This window comes from Nomascus leucogenys, chromosome 22a, assembly GCF_006542625.1.
Source record: "Nomascus leucogenys isolate Asia chromosome 22a, Asia_NLE_v1, whole genome shotgun sequence".
Classification (NCBI taxonomy): Eukaryota; Metazoa; Chordata; class Mammalia; order Primates; family Hylobatidae; genus Nomascus; species Nomascus leucogenys.
Genome location: NC_044402.1, coordinates 40433707 through 40456498, shown reverse-complemented (window position 1 = coordinate 40456498; position 22792 = coordinate 40433707). Strand labels below are relative to the sequence as shown.

Here is a 22792-nt window from a genome sequence, read left to right as displayed (position 1 = left end):
CTACAGCCTGGGCAAGACAGTGAGACTCTGTCTCAAAAAAAAAAATAAAAATAAAAATAAAATAGTGAGCATGAAAGTATGCACCTGTAGTCATAGCTACTCAGGAGGATAAGGCAGGAGAATAACTTGAACCCAGGAGTTCTACACTGCAGTGAGCTATGATTGTATTATTGTACTCTAACCTGTGTGACAGAGAAAGATCCTGTCTCTAAAAAATTTTAAAAAGAAGCTTATGGCTGGGCGCGGTGGCTCATGCCTGTAATCCCAGCACTTCCGGAGGCCGAGGCAGGCGGATCACGAGGTCAGGAGTTCGAGACCAGCCTGGCCAATATGGTGAAACACTGTCTGTACTAAAAATACAAAAATTAGCCAGGCATAGTGGCAGGCACTGGTAGTTCCAGCTATTCAGGAGGCTGAGGCAGGAGAATCACTTGAACCCAGGAGGCAGAGGTTGCAGTGAGCCGAGATCGCGCCACTGCACTACAGCCTGGGTGACAGAGTGAGACTCCATCAAAAAAAAAAAAAAGCAGCAGCTTATGAGTGTTGCCCCTCAGCAGGCTAAACTGAAGCCTGAGGTAGAAAAGAGTTTATCTCAAAGAGATTTGTGAGTACGACTTTTATCTAATTGAGTGAACCCCAATAAGGTTCACTGGAGAGTCACAAAAGTTTTAAGAAAATTGTATTCACAGAAACGCTACCAGCTTGTATTGAAACAGATAGAGGGAATACAAAATAAGAAGAAGTTTCTGGACCCCCAAACTTCTTTTTTTTTTCTTTTTTGACATGGAGTCTCACCCTGTCACCCAGGCTGGAGTGCAGTGGCATGATCTCGGCTCGCTGCAGCCTCCACCTCCTAGGTTCAAGTGATTCTCCCACCTCATACTCTCCAGTAGCTGAGATTACAGGCGTGTGTCACCACGCCTGGCTCATTTTTGTATTTTTAGTAGAGACGGGGGTTTTACCATGTTGCCCAGGCTGGTCTCGAACTCCTGACCTCAAGTGATCCACCTGCCTCGGCCTCCCATAGTGCTGGGATTACAGGCATGAGCCACCATGCCCAGTCTTGACCCCCACACTTCTACAGCAAAAGCAGGCTGAGAAAACAACACAGCTGCAAGCATGAGCCTTTCTATAAAAAGGAAAGGTGGCTCAGAGGGCAGAGCACAAAGAGCACAAAGCTGGAGCCAAGAGCTATGCGAAATTATGCTCAGGCCCTGAGCTCTACTCAAGGAACAGCCAACCTGTATCCTTCAGTATTTTTCTATAGAATAGTGACTACTTCCTATATTTATTTATTTATCCCTTTTTTTTCCCTGCCCCCAGGGACCTCTCCTTTTTTTTTTTTTTTTTTTTTTTTTTTTTTTTTTTTTTTGAGACAGAGTCTCGCTCTGCTGCCCAGGCTGGAGTGCAGTGGTGCAATCTTGGCTCACTGCAAGCTCTGCCTCCTGGGTTCATGCCATTCTTCTGCCTCAGGCTACCAAGTAGCTGGGACTACAGGCTCCCGTCACCATGCCCAGCTAATTTTTGTGTGTGTTTTTAGTAGAGACGGGTTTTCACCATGTTAGCCAGGATGGTCTCGATCTCCTGACCTTATGATCTGCCCACCTCGACCTCCCAAAGTTCTTGGATTACAGGCATGAGCCACGGCACCCGGACTTTTTTTTTTTTTTTTTGAGACAGAGTTTTGCTCTTCTTGCCCAGGCTAGAGTACAATGGCATGATCTTGGCTCACTGCAACATTTGCCTCCCACATTCAAGCAGTTCCTCTGCCTCAGCCTCCCAAGTAGCTGGGATTACAGGCATGCGCCACCACACCCAGCTAATTTTGTATTTTTAGTAGAGACGGGGTTTCTCCATGTTGGTCAGGCTGGTCTTGAACTCCTGACCTCAGGTGATCCGTCTGCCTCGGCCTCCCAAAGTTCTGGGATTACAGGTGTGAGCCACCATGCCCAGCGGACTTCTCTCTTTTTGTGAATAGAAATATTTGTAGAGGTAATCCTATGCTTTTCCCATATCTCATCATTGTATGTTGGTGATGGAGGAGTAGGAAAGGGAATATAAGTTCTCTTTTTAGCTCATAGGTCTTCAGATCAAGAAGAGCTACTCAAGGAGCTGTACATAGGAATTAGTCCAGAAGAACCTCACCTGGAGGCCTGTTTTAGATGACAAGATTCTGGACTTCAAGCTGATTTTGTAATGGGATGAGACTTTTGAGTGCCTTGGGAGGGTTGAACAGATTTGCATTTGTGAAGGACATGAACCTTTGGGAGCCAGAGTGTAGACTAGTGTAGACTAGCATAGCCAGCCTTCAGGATGGACTTCAATGATCTTTACCTGTCAATATCTGTGCACTTGTGTAATCTCCTCCTACAATGCATAGGGCGGACCTGTGTTACTAAGGGATATTGCAGAAATGATGGGGTGTGCTTTCTGAGACTGAGTGTTAAAAGCATTGTGACTTCCACCTTGCTCTCTCTTACATTGCCCATTCTAGGGGACGCCAGCTGCCATGTTATGAGGACAGTCAAACAGCTTATGGAGATGCCCATATGGGGAGGAACTGAAGCCTCCTGCCAACAGCCAATACCTACTTGCCAGGCATGTAAGGGAGCCATCTTGGAAATGGATCCTTCAGCCCCAGTCAAGTCTTCAGATGACTGCACCTTCATGAGAAACACCAAGTCGAAATCACCCAGCTAAGTTACTTCTGATTTATTGACACACAAAACCTTTGAGAAAATAAATGGTCACTGGTTTAAGCCCTAAGTTTTAGGGAAATTTGCTATGCAGCAATAGATAACTAAAACACTAATATTAGCATCATCCTTATTTTATACATGGAGAAAATTGGGCACAGAAAAGTAAAAACTTGCCAAGTTCATTCACCTGATAAATGGCAGTACTGGCCAGTTCTGCTTCTCTAGTATGTTAGCTTTTATGCAACCACGCCATGCTATTCATTCAGTACCAGCAGAAATCTCTAATTTCAATTAAATTTATTTATATTTTTATTTTTTGTAGAGACAGGGTCTTGCTATATTGCCTAAGCTGGTCTCAAACTCCCGGCTTCAGGCAGTCCTCTGACCTTGGCCTCCCAAAGTGCTGGGATTACAGGCATGAGCCACTGTGCCTGGCCCCTAGTTTTTATTATTTTATTTTATTTTATTTTATTTATTTTTGAGACAGAGTTCCACTCTTGTTGTCCAGGCTGGAGTGCAATGGCGCGATCTCAGCTCACTGCAACCTCCGCCTCCCAGGTTCAAGCAATTCTCCTGCCTCAGCCTCCCAAGTAGCTGGGATTACAGGCACATGCCACCACACCTGGTTCATTTTTGTATTTTTAGTAGAAATGGGGTTTCACCATGTTGACCAGGCTGGTCTTGAACTCCGGACCTTAAGTGATCCGCCTGCCTCAGCCTCCTAAAGCACTGGGATTACAGGTGTGAGCCACCGTGTCGGGCTCCTAGTTTTTATTTTTAAAGAAGGGGTCTTGCTATGTTGCCCTGGCTGGACTCAACTGGGCTCAAGAAATTCTCCCACCTCAGCCTCCCAAGTTTCTGGGCTTAATTCCTCTTTACATAAACAATAATTAAGCTACCTGTCCTTTCTGTAAGTTGGTGTTTTTAACCTAAGTTGTAGGATTTTGCAATTTTTTTTTTTTTTTTTTTTTTTTTGAGGCAGAGTCTCACTTTGTTGCCCAGGCTGGAGTGCAGTGGAACCATCTCGGCTCACGGCAAGCTCTGCCTCCCGGGTTCACGCCATTCTCCTGCCTCAGCCTCCTGAGTAGCTGGGACTATAGGCACCCGCCACCATGCCCGGCTAATTTTTGTATTTTTAGTAGAGACAGGATTTCACCTTGTTAACCAGGATGGTCTCGATCTCTTGACCTCATGATCCGCCCACCTCAGCCTCCCAAAGTGCTGGGATTACAAGTGTGAGCCATCGCGCCCGGCCTGAATTTTGCATTTTTATCTCCTCTGTCATCATAGATCTCTCAGATCCATCATCCTAGGTTGTCAAAATCTTTAGATTCCTTATTTTGTCTTCTAGCTCCCAATTCCAATTCATGTCATCTTAAAATCTAATTAACTCTTATTCTACATCTTCATATAATTAATTTTTTTTTTTTAAGACAAGGTCTTACTCTGTCACCCAGTCTGGAGAGCAGTGGCTAATTTTTGTATGTTTTGTAGAGATTGGGTTTCACCATTTTGTATAGGCTGGTCTCAAATTCCTGAGCTCGAGCAATCTGCCCACCTCAGCCTCCCAAAGTGTTGGGATTACAGGCGTAAGCCACTGTGCCCGGCCTTAATTAATTTTTGTATATGTTGACTGGGACTCTCCAGATTGACATCAGTTTTGATGCGTGCATTATGAATACCTATTTCAACTTGAGGGTACTAATCGTATTATCATTCAGCCCATATTTTCCTATTGGCTTAAATCTAGATAGTCTATGTTTATGGTACTAAGTAATACTCCCAAAAAAGAAATTGATTTGTATTTTTATTTATTTTTTACTTTTTTATTTATTTATTTTTTTGAGATGGAGTCTTGCTCTGTTGCCCAGGTTGGAGTGCAATGGCGTGATCTTGGCTCACTGCAACCTCCACCTTCCAGGTTCAAGCAATTCTCCTGCCTCAGCCTCCCAAGTAGGTGGGACTACAGGTGCCCGCCACCACACCCAGCTGATTTTTGGTTTTGTTTGTGTGTTAGTTTGTTTATTTTGAAACAAAGTCTCACTCTGTCGCCAGGCTGGAGTGCAGTGGCGAGATCTCAGCTCACTGCAACCTCCGCCTCCCGGGTTCAAGTGATTCTCATGCCTCAGCCTCCCGAGTAGCTAGGAATACAGGCACCCGCCACCACACCTAGCTAATTTTTGTATTTTTAGTAGAGACGGGATTTCACCATGTTGGCCAGGCTGGTCTCAAACTCCTGACCTCAGGTGATCCACCCACCTCAGCCTCCCAAAGTGCTGGGATTACAGCCGTGAGCCACCACGCCTGGCCTGTATTTTATTTTATTTATTTTTTTGAGACAGAGTTCACTCTTGCCACCCAGGCTGGGGTGCAATGGCACGATCTCAGCTCACCACAAACTCTGCCTCCCAGATTTAAGCGATTCTCCTGCCTCAGCCTCCCGACTAGCTGGAATTACAGGCGCCCGCCACCAAGCCTGGCTAATTTTTTTGTATTTTTAGTAGAGACAGGGTTTCGCCACGCTGGCCAAGCGGGTCTCGAACTCCTGACCTCAAGTGATCCGCCCACCTCTGCCTTCCAAATTGCTGGGATTACAGGCATGATCCACCGCACCTGGCCAGCTAATTTTTATATTTTTAGTAGAGACGGGGGTTTCACCATGTTGGCCAGGCTGGTCTTGAACTCCTGACCTCATGATCTGCCTGCCTCGGCCTCCCAAAGTGCTGGGATTACAGGCCTGAGCCACCGCGCCCAGTCGATTTTTATTTTTAATTAATTAACTTTTTTCTTTTTGAGATGGGGAATGCACCCAGGCTGGAGTAAGGTGGTGGGATCACAGCTCTCTGTAACCTCGACCTCCTGGGTTCAAGTGATCCTCCCACCTCAGCTTCCCAAGTAGCTGAGATCACAGGCATGTGCCACCATGCCTGGCTAATTTATTTTTGTTTTTTGTAAAGATGGGGTCTCCTTATGTTGCCCAGGCTGGTCTCAAACTCCCGGGCACCAGCAATCCTCCCACCTCGGCCTCCCATAGTGTTGGGATTACCGGCGTGAGCCACCACCCCCAGCCAAGAATGATTTTAGAATGATGTGTCTAGTTGGTGAACTATGCCAGGTACTAGTGACGATTACCTCCATGGGTCAGAATCTGGTCAGGTAAACAGTCCATAACAGTTAATTCAGTAGAAGAAATTTAACAAAGAACGAGAAAAATATGATGAAATTGCTAAAAGTCCAAAAGGAGATGGTGAGGTAGCCCAGAGATAAGCAACAGCAGGAAGCTGGAGGAACAAAGGGAGGAGGTGGTGTCACCAGCACCTAAGAAGCCAGGCTACCCAGTGGGAACTAGAACCATGGAAGATGCGCAGCTGCTGCTAAAGACAAAGCTGAGGCAGAGGGGATGGGGCCCGCCCTGGGTCCTCCTTCCCTGCCTCCCCTCCAGTCTCCCACTAGTGCCTCCTGCTAGCTGAACCTAGCCCAAAGTCACTTGGCAAGAGAGCCTGGGAAGTGTAGTTTGCAGGAAGAGGCAGCAGGATTAATCTCAACACAGACAAGTAAATGACTGGCATCCATTCTAGAAATTAGCCAGGTGTTAAATTCCTTGCTCTGAAGATTCTAGAATCTACCATGTTTAACAGCAAGGCTTCTGATTCAGACAGCTTGCTTTATGTCTTGGCTCTTGCAGATGCTAGTAGTTTGATCTTGAGCAAAGTGTCAAACTGTCTATGACTTAATTTCCTCAATTAAAAAATGAGGACAAAAGATAACACCTACTTCCTAATGTGGTCAGGATTAAATGAGATAATGTATGTGAAGTGCTTAGAACCATGCCTAGCATATGGTGAGTCCTCTATAAAAGTTAGATATTATCATCTTAAAAAGTAAACATCAGCTAGGCACGGCAGCTCACGCCTATAATCCTAGCCCTTTGGGAGGCCAGGGCAGGAGGATGGCTTGAGGCCAGCAGTTAGAGACCAGCCTGGGCAATATACCAAGACCCTATCTCTACAAATAAATAAATAAAAATTTAAAAATAAACATGTGTCCATTTCCCACTACCTTCACTATTTTTCATAGTTCCTCAAAGATTTCCAAGACTATTTCCACAGTCCCATTCCCAAAGGTACTTGATCGTTTAGGATATGATTTTTATGGGCCTGAACACTGAAACTCACTAGCTAATTAAAGCTTAAACTCATTATAAAGACCTAGGTCGTCTTGAATTTTTCCCTCATCTTTTTTTTTTTTTTTTTTTTGGCTTGCATTCACTCTTGAATATTAACTCCCAGTGTCTGCCACAGTGTTTTGTACTTGGAAGGCACTTAAATATTTACAGAATGAAAGTTTGTTCTACCTGGGTGCCATTTCTTTCTGATGATGATTATTCCCAACAGCATAGGTCTTGACTATTTTCTGCAAATTTTAGTTTATTCAGCATTCCAGATCATGGGTTCTCTTCCCCCTTTCTTCACCTTCCCATCTCACTACCACCTTTCCTGCTTCCTTTCCAAACTCCTACTCCCTGAGATGCCCATTCCCATGGGTACTCCCCATGGCTGTCTGGCATTGTTAATTTATGTATCTGATCTCTCTTTCCAACTAGACTGTAAGCTCCTTGAAGCTAAAGTGAAGTCTTAAGAATTCCAGGCATCCAACAAGAATACAGCCAGCGCTCAGCTGAAACTTCCGTGACCACTTTTAGGTCCTAAACATTTTCAATTTCCCCAACCTCTTTGCCCTGCTTCCTTTTGCATCTCCCTCTCACCTTCAGGGTTCTTTTTCTTTTCTTTTTTTTTTTTTTTAACGGGGTCTCGCTCTATTGCCCAGGCTGGGGTGCAGTGGTGCAGTCTTGGCTCACTGCAGCCTCAACCTCATGGGCTCAAGCAATCCTCCCACCTCAGCCTCCCAAGTAGCTGAGACTACAGATGCACACTACCACATCCAGCTAATTTTTGTATTTTTTGTAGAGACGGGGTCCTACTATGTTTTCCAGGCTTGTCTCAAAACTCCTGGGCTTGTCATTTATAGTTATCCCAATCCCAATCTGCAGGAGATTCGAGAGATTAGCTTCAGGATCCCTGAAGATATCAAAAATCCCTGGCTTCCACCTTCACGGTTCTATTCAATCTTCTCATTAATCTTGGGAGCAAAGAGAGAGTTAGGGCGTGGGACCAAGGTCCAAGTGGAAGAACAGCCTTTTTATGGCCAACTCTATGGTATCAGGCCCAATTGAGGCCCTACAATAATAAATGTCATTAATAGAAAACTCTTCTGAGTCTGAGTGCGGTGGCTCACACTTGTAACCCCAGCAATTTGGGAGGCCAATGTGGGTGGACCACCAGAGGTCAGGAGTTCGAGACCAGCCTGGCCAACATGGTGAAACTTTGTCTCTACCAAAAAATACAAATATTAGCCGGGCATGGTGGCATGTGCCTATAATCCTAGTTACTTGGGAGGCTGAGGTGGGAGAATCGCTTTAACCCAGGAGGTGGAGGTTGCAGTGAGCCAAGATCGTGCCACTGGACCCCAGCCTGGGCGACAGAGTGAGACCCTGTCTCAAAAAAAAAGCAAAAAACAATCAAACAAACAAAAAAGGAAACTGTTCTGGCTGGCCTGTTACAGTGGTGTTCACAACTAGTTGATCACAATCAGTTACAGATTTCTTTGTTCCTTTTCCACTCCCACTGCTTATTTGATTAGCCTTTAAAAATAATAGGGCCGGCCAGGCGCAGTGCCTCACACCTATAATCCCAGCAATTTGGGAGGCTGAGGCAGGCAGATCACCTAAAGTCAGGAGTTCGAGATCAGCCTGACCAACATGGTGAAACCCTGTCTCTACTAAAAATACAAAAATTAGCCGGGCAGGCATGGTGGCGCATGCCTGTAATCCCAGCTACCTGGGAGGCTGAGGCAGGAGAACTGATTGAACCTGGGAGGCGGAGGTTGTGGTGAGCTGAGGTCGTGCACTGCACTCCAGCCTGGGTAACAAGAGCAAAACCACATCTCAAATAAAATAAAATAAAAATAATATGGCTGAATGCAGTGGTTCATGCCTGTGATCTCAGCACTTTGGGAGGTCAAGGCAGGTGGATCACTTGAGGTAAGGAGTTCAAGACCAGCCTGGTCAACATGGCAAAAACCCTGTCTCTACTAAAAATACAAAAATTATCCAGGCATGGTGGCAGGCGCCTGTAATCCCAGCTACTTGGGAGGCTGAGGCACGAGAATCACTTGAGCCAGGGAGGTAGAGGTTACAGTGAGCTAACATTGTGCCACTGCACTCTAGCCTGGGCAATGAAGTGAGACTGTCTCAAAAAAATTAAATTAAATATAAACAAATAAATAAATAGGCTGAGTGGAGTGTCTCATGCCTATAATCCTAGCACTTTGGGAGACCGAAGCAAGAGGATCACTTGGCCCAGGTGTTGAAGACCAGCCTGGGTAACATGGTGAAACCCCATCTCCACAAAAGATACAAAAATTAGGCCAGGCACAGTGGCTCACGCCTGTAATCCCAGCACTTTGGGAAGCCAAGGCAGACGGATCACAAGGTCAGGAGATTGAGACCATCCTGGCTAACATAATGAAAGCCCATCTCTACTAAAAATACAAAAAATTAGCCAGCATGGTGGCATGTGCCTTAGTCTCAGATACTTGGGAGCCTGAGGCAGGAGAATCGCTTGAACCCGGGATGCTGAGGTTGCAGTGAGCCAAGATCGCGCCACTGTACTCCATCCTGGGCGACAGAGCAAGACTTCGTCTCAAAAAACAAAGATACGAAAATTAGCCAGGCATGGTGACACAAGCCTGTAGTACTCAGGAGGCTGAGGTGGGAAGATCACCTGAGCCCAGGAGGTCGAGGTTGCAATAAGCCAAAATTGTGCAACTACACAATTTTGTAGAGTGAGACCCTGTCTCAAAAAATAAATTAATTAAAATTAAAAATGAAAATTGCCGGGAGCAGTGCCTCACGCCTGTAATCCCAGCACTTTGGATGGCCAAGGCAGGTAGATCATCTGAGGTCGGGAGTTCGTGACCAGCCTGGCCAACATGGTGAAACCCTGTCTCTACTAAAAATACAAAAATTAGCCCAGCGTGGTGGCACATGCCTGTAATCCCAGCTACTCAGGAGGCTGAGGCATAAGAATTGCTTGAACCCGGGAGGTGAAGGTTGCAGTGAGCCGAGATTGTGTCACTAAACTCTAGCCTGGGCAACAAAAGTGAAACTCCGTCTCAAAAAAAAAAACTATTTTATATCATTTGTAGAAGGGAGAAAGTTGTTAAGATCAGAATGTGTGCTCTATCCAGAGCCAGATTGCCTGGGTTCAAACCCTAGCTTCATGGCCGGGCGCAGTGGCTCACACTTGTTAATCCCAGCACTTTGGGAGGCCAAGACAGGCGGATCACCTGAAGTCAGGAGTTCGTGACCAGCCTGACCAACATGGTGAAACCCCATCTCTACTAAAAATACAAAAATTAGCTAGGCGTTGCGGCGTGCACCTGTAATGCCAGCTACTCGCGGCGGGGAGCTGAGGTGGGAGAATCCCTTGAACCCGGGAGGTGGAAGTTGCAGTGAGCCGAGATCGCAACACTGCACTCCAGCCTGAGCGAGACTCTGTCTCAAATATACATATATGAATAGTCAATATACTTTATTGTTTAGGTAATAATGACAGGGAAATAAATTACGTACATATTCAAAACAGACGTGGCTGGGCGCAGTGGCTCACGCCTGTAATCCGAGCACTTTGGGGGGCCGAGGCAGGTGGATCACCTGAGGTCAGGTGTTCGAGACCAGCCTGGCCAACATGATGAAACCCGTCTCTACTCAAAATACAAAAATTAGCCGGGCATGGTGGCAGCGGGCGCCTGTAATCCCAGCTACTCGGGAAGCTGAGGCAGGAGAACTGCTTGAACCCGGGAGGTGGGAGGTGGAGGTTGCAGTGAGAGATCACGCCACTGCACTCCAGCCTAGGCGACAGAGCAAGACTCCGTCTCAAAAAACAAACAAACAAACAAAAAAAACAGATGCAATTCCACTCAATTCCCCCAACCCCACCCCTGACAATATTTTCCATCTACGATCAGTTAAATCTGCGAATACAGAACCCAAGATATGGAGGGTCCACTGTACTAGATCTTGGGCAAAATACCTAACTTTTCTGTGCCTGCATTTCTCGGAATACCTTGGAAATTGGAAGTAATAATAGTATCTACCTCACAGGGTTGTTGAGAGGATTAAACCCGCAAATACTTGTAAAGTGTTAATGTATTTAGTATATACTAAAATAGTTCCTAAGTATTTAGTAAAGTGCTTACTTAGATCTGTGCCTGAAAAGTGGAAAAATCTAAAATTGTTTGCTATTTGTTGTGTTTATTTTTTCACTGAAAATTCTGAGCTTGAATATTGCTTATTAATGTTATCTATCAGTGGCACAGGAAATCGGTAACCTCCAGCTCACACCTTCTGTGACTGATAATAATAGTTGCTACCAGATATGGAGCACTTCCTGTATGTCAGGCAACTTGCTCTCCTTAAATGTTAGCAACAACCTTAAGAGGAAGTTGCACTATCATAAGCCTAATTTTATACCTGAGAAGAACAGAGAGGTTAAGTAATTTTCTGGAGGTCACAGCCAGCAAATGGAGAAGGCGTACTTAATTCATTTATTTACCATTTATTGAGTTCTTCCTGTGTCTCAGCAGGAGAGAAGCCCTCTAGGTGCAAAGGTAAATAGTCTAGGTCCCAGCCTACGGGAAGTTTCAGTTTGCAGAGAAGGGGCGGGGCGGGGGCGGGAATGACGAACAAATAGTTACCATACCGTGTGGTAATAGCTGTAATAAAGTCTCACTCCGAAAAGTGCTCCTGGATCCCAGATCCTGGGACAAGAAAAGTACTGCGCGCTTAGGGCCCAAAGGAAAGACATCACAGTTATGGAATAAGCAGACGTCCTTTGACAAACGTGTGACAAACATACGACAAACGTGTCCTGTAACGACAAACGTGTCCTGTAACGACAAACGTGTTACACCCCAAGGATTAAACAAAGCAGGGTTAAATGTGGAAGCTGAAGCTTCAAGTCAAAGGCCCGTCTGACAAGTCCAGCAGGGCCGGGAAAGGGGTTAAAGCGAGCAAGTGGGTGTGGCCCGTGCGTTGATTGGCAGGGGTGGGACCGGGCTAGTCACCCGCCCCGGCTACTCCAACCCCTGGGCGGGCGGGGGTACCGCCTGGGCAAGGGCCGGGGCGCCGGGCCGAGCCACCTCTCCCCCTCCCCCGCTTCCCTGTCGTGCTCCGCTGGCTGGACGCGCTGGAAGAGTGGAGCAGCATCCGGCAGGCCCTGGGGGCTGACAGTCGGCAAAGTTTGGCCCGAAGAGGAAGTGGTCTTAAACCCCGGCAGGTGGCGACGAGGCCAGGCCAGGGGCGCTCGCGGCCTGCGGGCGGGCTGTAGGCGAGGTCGCGCCCCAGTGCCGAGACCCAGGACTTCGGGAGCCGGCCCCGGGAGAGAGAGTGCGGCGGCGGCCGGAGAAAACAACTCCAAAGTTGGCGAAAGGCACCGCCCCTACTCCCGGGCTGCCGCCGCCTCCCCGCCCCCAGCCCTGGCATCCAGAGCACGGGTCGAGCCCGGGCCATGGAGCCCCCTTGGGGAGGCGGCACCGGGGAGCCTGGGCGCCCGGGGCTCCGCCGCGACCCCATCGGGTAGACCACAGAAGCTGCGGGACGCTTCCGGCACCTCTGGACAGCCCAGGATGCTGTCGGCCACCCTCCTCCTCCTCCTCCTTGGTAAGAACCGAAACGAGACCACCCCCCAGCCTTCTGTCACGGGGCCAGCAGCTCTAACTCCCTCCAGTGCGGCCCCGCACTCTATCCTGCCTGCCCATTCCCCAAAGCCCCTGCCGCCACCCCCAGCACTGCCGGCCCCAACCCCCAGGAAGTCTTAAGCTGCTCCGCTGGGCCCCGGTCCTCTCTCCGGCTTCCCCTAGATCACCTCACCAACCCCACAAGGCCCTGCTGCCGGACCTTCCTTCCATGGAAGTCCCACGCCGCAGCCCTCTCCCACCCCCCACTCTCTCTGCCGATTAACTGCCCGGAAGTCCCGGATGGCTTCCTTGAGTTGCTCAGATGAAGAAGAAAACTCCTAAGGAGTGTCTCACGCTCCTGCCCTTTCTCGTTCCTCCTCTAGGGGGCGCTCTGGCCCATCCAGACCGGATTATTTTTCCAAATCATGGTGAGTTGAGGGAACCTCTGGGGCTCCGTGGGCTTGGGAATGAAGGAGCACTCGAGAGGGACTCTCTGTTCCCTGAATTCCATGGGACCTACCAAAGTTTTAGAGGGGAGATAATTTAGCCTTTATTTATAGATAAGGAAACTGAGGCTCGGTGTGGACCTTCATCTGGTAGTTGCTATGTACTATTTTATTTTTTCTGGGAATATCTATGCTTGATCGTCCTAACCAGGATGTAGTCTCCCTGAGGGTAGAGGCAGTATTTCCTGCTCCTCCTGGTTCAGTGGCTGGCACAAAGCAGACGTCAGAATTGTTCGTGGTATTAGTATTTACTGGTGAAGCTATGAAGAATGTGGAGAGAAAGAGCGAAGCTAGAGGGCTGTAACTCTAGGATGTGTGTGGGCAGGGGCAGATACTCTGCTCCTCCTTGCAGAGCCCAGACTTTTGGAAACCTCAAACCTCCAAGCAGAAGGGGAAGGGTGGGATGCAAAGGGGCTGTCTACTACCAGTGTCCTACCTTCCTCTCTCCAGCTTGTGAGGACCCCCCAGCAGTGCTCTTAGAAGTGCAGGGCACCTTACAGAGGCCCCTGGTCCGGGACAGCCGCACCTCCCCCGCCAACTGCACCTGGCTCATCCTGGGCAGCAAGGAACAGACTGTCACCATCAGGTGAGAAGCGCAACAAGAGCAAGAACCCATTCTTCTCCCCTGCCCCTTCCCCTCCATTGGAAGTCTTCAGGGATCACTTCTTTTTTTTTTTTTTTTTGAGACGGAGTTTCACTCTTGTCACCCAGGCTGGAGTGCAATGGCGCAATCTCAGCTCATTGCAACCTCCACCTCCCAGGTTCAAGTGATTCTCCTGCCTTGGCCTCCTGAGTAGCTGGGATTGCAGGTGCCCGCTACCATGCCCAGCTAACTTTTTTTTTGTATTTTTAATAGAGACAGGGTTTCACCACGTTGGCCAGGCTAGTCTTGAACTCCTCACCTCAAATGATCCGCCTGCCTGGGCCTCCCAAAGTGCTGGGATTAAAGGCATGAGCCACTGGGCCTGGCCCATTCAGGGATCACTTCTCTATGGAATTTCCATCCTTGTCAACAGGGAAAGAGTAGAATTTGATTTGGCCTAGTATGCCCTAAAAGCCTGAGTTTTTCTGGGTCAGACTCAGTGATTTGAGGTGGAGCTGGGCTGGAGTGGACATCTAGCTTGGGTCCTGCGCATCTCCAAAGGACAGAGGCCCCTCTACAAACGGTCCTCAGCTCAGATAGAACTGTTCTGAAGAGTCCTTCCATTCATTGCATGTCCTGCCTGAGATTCAGAACTACTCCTTAATCAGCTTAGAACATTCCTCAGCCTCTCTGGATCTTTTAAATATTCCAAGTCTCCCCAGGCTCCCCTGACCTTGGTCGTTGTTTGGGGATCATATTAAGTACCTGGCTATTTGCCTCACATAGTTCATTTTCCATGAATTTACCCAGAAAGGGGTAGGCAAAGAGAGAGGGCAATCTGTGGAGAGGCTCGTGGGGCAAAGGGATCAGAATGCCATGGAGAACCAACCCAGGTCTCACATCTGGCACAGTGGGGTGGGATAAGATGGTGAGTTCTGGTTAACTGAACTGTATGGTAATCACCAGTTACTGCTTATACCATACCTGGGTGACAGTGCTACAACAACTGGAATGCAGTGCACCTCTTCTTAACTCAGTCCCAGAACACAAGTCAATTTTTCCAAAGGGCTCTAGGATATATTTTATGGTCTCATGGCAATACCAGCCCATGTTAGGAAGATCCCCATTGACTACATTGACTTAAAAATAATTTGGCTGCAGGGCGCGGTGGCTCACACCAGTAATCTCAGCACTTTGGGAGACCAAGGTGGGCGGATCACCTGAGGCCAGGAGTTCGAGACCAGCCTGACCAACATGGTGAAACCCCATCTCTATTAAAAATACAAAATTAGCCAGGTGTGGTGGTGGACGCCTGTAATCCCAGCTACTTGGGAGGCTGAGGCAGGAGACTCACTTGAACCCGAGAGGTGGAGGTTGCAGTGATCCAAGATCACGCCATTGCACTCCAGCCTGGGTGACAAGAGCGAAACTCTGTCTCTAAATAAATAAATAAATAGGCTAACTGAGTTTTCATTTGGCCATTTAGATCATGGATAAGCAGATGTTTGTGCTTCCTGGGATACAAGGGGCCTGGTGGCACCAGGGGAGGAGAAAGCCAGCAGCCGTCAAGAGTATCTCATGTCCTGCTCTCCTCTACTCCCATAGGTTCCAGAAGCTACACCTGGCCTGTGGCTCAGAGCACTTAACCCTACACTCCCCTCTCCAGCCACTGATCTCCCTGTGTGAGGCACCTCCCAGCCCTCTGCAGCTGCCCGGGGGCAACGTCACCATCACTTACAGCTATGCTGGGGCCAGAGCACCCATCGGCCAGGGCTTCCTGCTCTCCTACAGCCAAGGTAGGCTGGACAGGGATGTCTGAGGAGCAGGCAGTGAAAGCCCCAGGCAGGAGGGGAGGATCCTGAGGGTTCTGGTGCTTCACAGCCCCTCTCCATGGTGCTTCTGCAGATTGGCTGATGTGCCTGCAGGAAGAGTTTCAGTGCCTGAACCACCGCTGTGTATCTGCTGTCCAGCGCTGTGATGGGATTGATGCCTGTGGCGATGGCTCTGATGAAGCAGGTTGCAGCTCAGACCTCTTCCCTGGCCTGACCCCAAGACCCGTCCCCTCCCTGCCTTGCAATCTCACCTTGGAGGACTTCTATGGGGTCTTCTCCTCCCCTGGATATACACACCTTGCCTCAGTCTCCCACCCCCAGTCCTGCCATTGGCTGCTGGACCCCCATGATGGCCGGCGGCTGGCCGTGCGCTTCACAGCCCTGGACTTGGGCTTTGGAGATGCAGTGCATGTGTATGATGGCCCTGGGCCCCCTGAGAGCTCCCGACTACTGCGTAGTCTCACCCACTTCAGCAATGGCAAGGCTGTCACTGTGGAGACACTGTCTGGCCAGGCTGTTGTGTCCTACCACACAGTTGCTTGGAGCAATGGTCGTGGCTTCAATGCCACCTACCATGTGCGGGGCTACTGCTTGCCTTGGGACAGACCCTGTGGCTTAGGCTCTGGCCTGGGGGCTGGCGAAGGCCTAGGTGAGCGCTGCTACAGTGAGGCACAGCGCTGTGATGGCTCATGGGACTGTGCTGACGGCACAGATGAGGAAGACTGCCCAGGCTGCCCACCCGGACACTTCCCTTGCGGGGCTGCTGGCACCTCTGGTGCCACAGCCTGCTACCTGCCTGCTGACCGCTGCAACTACCAGACTTTCTGTGCTGACGGAGCAGACGAGAGACGCTGTCGGCATTGCCAGCCTGGCAATTTCCGATGCCGGGACGAGAAGTGCGTGTATGAGACATGGGTATGCGATGGGCAGCCAGACTGTGCGGACGGCAGTGATGAGTGGGACTGCTCCTATGTTCTGCCCCGCAAGGTCATTACAGCTGCAGTCATTGGCAGCCTAGTGTGCGGCCTGCTCCTGGTCATCGCCCTGGGCTGCACCTGCAAGCTCTATGCCATTCGCACCCAGGAGTACAGGTCAGTGGGAGTGGGGCTGGCAGTAGAAGAGTAGACCCTGAGGGTGAAGCTGGGCTGTGCAGCCACAGGAGACCATGAAAGTGCCTACCTTGGGAAGAGGCTCCCATGATCATCTTGTCAGTTGTGTCCTGTAAGGGACAGGTCCAGATCCTGAAAGCAGTTTCAAGGGAGGAGGGACTCAGACGACCTTTGGGAAAGCCATGGCACAGCTCCAGCTGGCCTGGCCCGGGTGTGGAAGTGGGAGGACTGTCCAGGCTGAGGTGGTCTACTCTGGCTGAGAACTACCAGTGACTGAGCAGTCCTCATTCCTTCTAGCATTTTTGCCCCCCTCTCCCGGATGGAGGCTGAGATTGTGCAGCAGCAGGCACCCCCTTCCTACGGGCAGCTCATTGCCCAGGGTGCCATCCCACCTGTAGAAGACTTTCCTACAGAGAATCCTAATGATGTAAGTCACTCCCCACAACCCTAGCACCTCCTGGTCCCAGTTCTGCTGTGGCCCCGCCCCTGTACCCTCCTTCATTCAACCTTTGGCCCTCTGACTCTGAGGCCTCCTCATCTCCTTGCAGAACTCAGTGCTGGGCAACCTGCGTTCTCTGCTACAGATCTTACGCCAGGATATGAGTCCAGGAGGTGGCCCAGGTGCCCGCCGTCGTCAGCGGGGCCGCTTGATGCGACGCCTGGTACGCCGCCTCCGCCGCTGGGGCTTGCTCCCTCGAACCAACACCCCAGCTCGGGCCTCTGAGGCCAGATCCCAGGTCACACCTTCCGCTGCTCCCCTTGAGGCCCTAGATGATGGCACAGGTCCAGCCCGTGAGGGCGGGGCAGTGGGTGGGCAAGATGGGGAGCAGGCACCCCCACTGCCCATCAAGGCTCCCCTCCCGTCTGCTAGCACGTCTCCAGCCCCCACTACTGTCCCTGAAGCCCCAGGGCCACTGCCCTCACTGCCCCTAGAGCCATCACTATTGTCTGGAGTGGTGCAGGCCCTGCGAGGCCGCCTATTGCCCAGCCTGGGGCCCCCAGGACCAACCCGGAGCCCCCCTGGACCCCACACAGCAGTCCTGGCCCCGGAAGATGAAGACGATGTGCTACTGGTGCCACTGGCTGAGCCAGGGGTGTGGGTAGCTGAGGCAGAGGATGAGCCACTGCTTACCTGAGAGGACATGGGGGTTCTACTGGGGCCTCTCCCCTGGGGGCTCTACTCATAGTGGCACAACCTTTTAGAGGTGGGTCAGCCTCCCCTCTACCACTTCCTTCCCTGTCCCTGGATTTCAGGGACTTGGTGGGCCTCCCGTTGACCCTATGTAGCTGCTATAAAGTTAGGTGTCCCTCAGGCAGGGAGAGGGCTCACAGAGTCTCCTCTGTACATGGCCATGGCCAGACACCCCAGTCCCTTCACCACTACCTGCTCCCCACGCCACCACCATTTGGGTGGCTGTTTTTAAAAAGTAAAGTTCTTAGAGGATCATAGGTGTGGACACTCCATCCTTGCCAAACCTCTACCCAAAAGTGGCCTTAAGTATTGGAATGCCAATTAACTAGGGACCCTCCAGCCCCAAGGGGAGGATTTGGGCAGAACCTGAGGTTTTGCCATTCACAATCCCTCCTACAGGGCCTGGCTTACAAAAAGAGTGCAACAAATGCTTCTTTCTGTTCCATAGCTACGGCATTGCTCAGTAAGTTGAGGTCAAAAATAAAGGAATCATACATCTCAAAATTTTGCAAATTAGCTGTGAGCCTGAGCCCCGCCTCTGCCCATCTCAGTCTATGCTCACCTCATCCCACTCCTCCCTGTGGAGCCCTTTGCTTGGCCCTCTACCTCCTGCCCTCTTCCTGTTCATCTCCCAACCACTGCACTCTTGATTTTTATACCACACAGAAGGTAAGAAAATTCTAGGAACCCTAAGGATCAACCCTCTCCATTTCCACTCAAATGCCTGGGGCCCAGCTCTGCAGTGACTGACTCCAGGGCCTCTTTCCTCACTGCCAGGATAGAAGTCAGGGGAGCCAGCTGGGCCCTGCGGTCAGAAAGGTTCTCATTTATGGAGCATTCCCTGAGCCCAGATCATAAGAGCATTTGTCCCTGGTGGGACACAGGAGTCATGACTCCTACCCTCCACCCTCCACACCCACCAGGCATTTAGCAGTCTGTCCTATGCAAGACAGATGAATTCTCAGCCAGGATACCTCAAGGCAGGCAAAGGCAAGTGGAGGGAAAATTCACATACATTCAGGGTGTGCGGTGCTGGCATCACCATGGCCAAATCCAAGAGGTCTTCCTGGAAGAGGGCCCAAACTGGAACCTAAAGAATGCTGTCAGCAGTTGGAATAGAGCTGTGAATTCTAGACAGGGGGAGTGTCCACAGAAAAAGCAAACTGAGGAGACAAGAGGGCAAGGGTTATAGGCAAGACCTCGGGTCTGAGAGCACAAGCAGCAGCCAGAGCTGCTGAGCTGGGGTGGGTGATGGAGGGAATGATTCGCAAGCAATGTTGGAACCCAGCCCCTAGTGAGCAAAGCGACAGAAGCTGCCCCAGAGTTTGGAAGGAAGATCGAGACAAAAGATGTAGAAGGAAGCTGCGGGGGTGGGAGTGATGCCTCAGGAACAAAACTGAGGAATTCCCTAACGGAGCCAGTCCCTGGGGAAAGAGGCTCCCCTCAGGCTCTCCTTGTCTAGCCCCACACCTGGCAAAGCCTGTCACCCAGCCTAGCCCTACACCTGGTGGAGAGGCCCTGTTGATTACACCCTGTCAGCATCCTCAAACCCAGCACAAATTGCACAATTTTCCTCTCTTCTAGTGAGCGAGAGCCTGAGGAAGTAGCAGAGAGGGGTGTGGGCCCGTGTGCAGTTCTGGGACCCTGGCACCTTGGCTCAGGGAAGACCCAAGCTCCTTTTACTGCAGACCCTCTCCAGAAACTGGGGAGAGAGCTCTGGAGAACCTGGTTCTTGCTTACTGTTCTCCCTTTGGGCCCTCCTTCCCAAATGCAAACAATCCTGGGTCCACTCAGCGTCAGGCCCAATGGAAATAGTGAAGCAGTGATTTTCCCTCCCCTGCCTCTCCATAGCCTGGTCTTTGCCCTCTCCTTTGCTCTTCTCTTCCCCCATAGCCACCTCAAATACCGGCAGCCTGATATCTTCATCCCTTCATCCAGACCTTTTCTCTCCTAGTGGTATTGCAAACTGAAAGTGGACAAAGACTTAAAGTAAAACTGCTCCTCATGGTGGAATGCTTCCAAACGCTGGAAGGAGGACTTTAGGGCAGAGTTCACTAAGGAGGCCTGTGCTTATAGATCAGTGGGCCTGAAAGAAGTTTCTCTAGGTTCTGGTTGTGTGCTGTATGAGGTGTAGGCAGTAATAATACTCTTGTCAGCCACAGTGAAGCCCCAAGCTAGCCGGGATAGGGGACTGACGTTGTACAGGCAGCATGGAGAAACTAAGACAGTGTCCTGCTCAAGTGATGACACTGGGGAGCAGTCACTCAGGTTAATTTCCACCAGGGCCCAAGAAAAAAAGAAATGAGGCAACCTAAAATTCCATCAAGATAGATACCAATATCCAAGGTGTTTGGTCTTAGGGGTGTGGGACCCACGTCAAGGCTCTTGGTGGGAAGGTGGGAGGTGTTTTCAGCATGAGATAGGGCTCAGGCTGTGAATCAGAGTCTAGAGTCTAAGATAAAAGAAGATACCAGGGCCAGGCGTGGTGGCTTACGCCTGTAATCCTAGCACTTTGGGAGGCCAAGGCAGGCAGATTGCCTGAGCTCAGGAGTTCGAGACTAGCCTGGGCAACACGGTGAAACCCTGTCTCTACTAAAATACAAAAAAGTAGCCGGGTGTGGTGGCATGCACCTGTAGTCCCAGCTACTCGGGAGGCTGAGGCAGGAGAATTGCTTGAACCTGGGAGGCAGAAGTTGCAGTGAGTGGAGATCGCGCCACTGCACTCTAGCCTGGGTGACAGAGCGAGACTCCTCCAAAAAAAAAGAAAAGAAAATACCAGAACTCAGTCCTTAAGAAACAAAATTCTGCCAGGCGCAGTAGCTCACGCCTGTAATCCCAGCACTTTGGAGGGGCCAAGGCAGGCGGATCCCTTGAGGCCAAGAGTTCAAGAACAGCCTGGGCAACATGATGAAACCCTGTGTCTACCAAAAATACTAAAAACTAGCCAGTCTCATAACCTGGTCTCAAAATAAATAAATAGATTAAAAAAAAAAAAAAAAACATGGGCCTGAACCAAGCTCCAGGCCTCATTAGGAGGAGAGAAGGACCCCCCAGCCACACAGCCCAAGGCTGCAGAAGCACCCAGGTGGTTAGAGAGTGAGTGCCTGGATGGGGTGCGGTGGCTCATGCCTGTAATCCCAGCACTTTGGGAGGCTGAGGCAGGCGGATCACGAGGTCAAAAGATCAAGACCATCCTGGCCAACATGGTGACACCGTGTCTCTACTAAAAATACAAAAATAAGCTGGGCATAGTGGTGCATGCCTGTAGTCCCATCTACTCGGGAGGCTGAAGCAGAAGAATCACTTAAACCTGGGAGGCAAAGGTTGTAGTGAGCTGAGATCGCGCCACTGCACTCCAGCCTGGCAACAGAGCAAGACTCCGTCTCAAAAAAAAGAAAGTGAGTGCCTGATGATGCCAGATTCTTCATCACCTGAAGTGAACCCGCACAACAGAGCTGGGCCATGGGCATCATAGACCCCATTTTGCAAGCTCAGGAGGAGCTTCAGGGAAATCAGAAGACTGGCCCAGTCTCTACCAAGTGGTGGATTTAGACCTGGCATGGCTCCATTCCGAATCTCACCCTTGTCCCACCATTCCACGGGACCTCCCATTCCTGAGGGAGCCTAGATACGGGCAAGTGCACAACCTAGGAGGTTGAGGTTACAGTGAGCCATGATCGCACCACTGCAGTCCAGCCTGAGCAATAGGGTGAGACCCTCTCTCTGAAAAAAATAAAAATACTCATTTTGGAAGGAAGTCATTCTAAAATGTTACACTTGTCTTCAGCATATCTGCAATATAATAATTTTCTGCATAACTGATCATTCACAGAAACCAATGGCTTTTCTCCAGCAGTGTCTTCTGAAGTTGTAACAGTAGGGGCACGGGGAGCTATTTGCTTTTATGCTAAATGACCTTAGACCACTTATAAAATGCATATGAGTGCTTTAAATGTTATTTTGTGTGTGTGTGGTGTTGCCTCCCTGACTAAAGGGGTCACTTGCTACTCTAAATGTGTTTCTAATCTACTAGTACAGGAACACACATGGACACATTAAAATTGTGAATAAAAGTAAGTAAAAAGTAAAAGTAAGTAGGCCATGACTGAGGACTGGAGAATCTACCCAGTGAGTAAAGCACCGGAGTATTTTAGCAGCTGAGGGGTCCTTTCTGCTCCCTCAAACCCTGCACTGTTGCCCTATAGCTGACCTCCAAATAAGTGAAGTGTCACTGCACATTGTTCCCAAGATTATTCTTTGCCTCTTCCATTGGAAGAGTCCACTGAGGATTGCAATATAGACTGTTCCCAATAATAGGAGACAGTTGGAATATTTAAGAGAAGGAAAGCAGCACAGTGTAGAAATGAAAAGTCCTTGGCACTGGAAAGATGTGGGTGGGATTCCTGGTGTTCCCATTTTCCAGCTGCAAGATTGCTTTAGGGACAGGGCACCCACCTACCACTGTGGGCCTTGGGCTCAAGAAGATGAAAGGAGATAATGCAAGAAAGTACTTAGCACAGCATCTGGCAAAAACGGGGCAAGGAAAGGAAATGAGAATGTGTGTCTGGGAGCTTAAGGGAGTCAGGAAGGAGGACAAGAAGGAAAGGGGCAGGAGAAGGAACCTGAAGGGAAAGGGAACTGGGCAGAAAAAGAACAGTAAAAGAGATGTGCTATCTGGGCTTCCTGCAAACAGGCAGACATCACCCTTGTGTATCTGCCTTGCATAGCCCAGAAGGCCTGGCAGCTGCACCAAAAAACATTAACAGTGGGTAGGGGAGTTGGGGGGTAGCTGGCACTCCCCCTTCCCACCCACTTAAGATTGAGAACTTCGTGTTTGAGATAGCTAGCTTTGTCTCACCCTTTTTTCCTGCTCTGATTATCGTTGGCTTGGTGGGCCTGGCACGGAGAGAAGGTGGAAGAGTCTCCACAATGGTTTGCCCCTACCTGAACTTAGTGGCAAAATGAAGCTGCCCAAATGAAGCAGCTGAATTTCCTTCCTCAGAGCCCGCATCTGCCAAGGGGCTGGGAAATGGGTACTTTTGTGGCTCTTAGCCCAGAAGAGGCAGGGTAGAG

At 49.8% G+C, this 22792-nt stretch overlaps 1 protein-coding gene across 2 annotated transcripts; it reads left to right on the top strand.

Annotated features, from left to right (window-relative positions):
* The first annotated feature begins 11889 nt into the window (after positions 1–11889).
* On the top strand, positions 11890–21809 carry LRP10 (LDL receptor related protein 10). Of its 2 annotated transcripts, XM_030802965.1 has the most exons (8): positions 11890–12480; positions 12881–12925; positions 13454–13589; positions 15192–15382; positions 15492–16509; positions 16825–16954; positions 17076–17189; positions 19304–21809. In XM_030802965.1, the coding sequence occupies exons 1-8, from the start codon at positions 12447–12449 to the stop codon at positions 19304–19306; spliced, it is 1671 nt and encodes a 556-aa protein (XP_030658825.1). In that variant the 5' UTR covers positions 11890–12446; the 3' UTR covers positions 19307–21809. The 2 variants fall into 2 exon arrangements, with proteins under 2 accessions (XP_030658825.1, XP_003260642.1); XM_003260594.4 differs by lacking the exon at positions 19304–21809 and having other exon boundaries at positions 11893–12480; positions 17076–18223.
* The last annotated feature ends 983 nt before the right edge of the window (positions 21810–22792 follow it).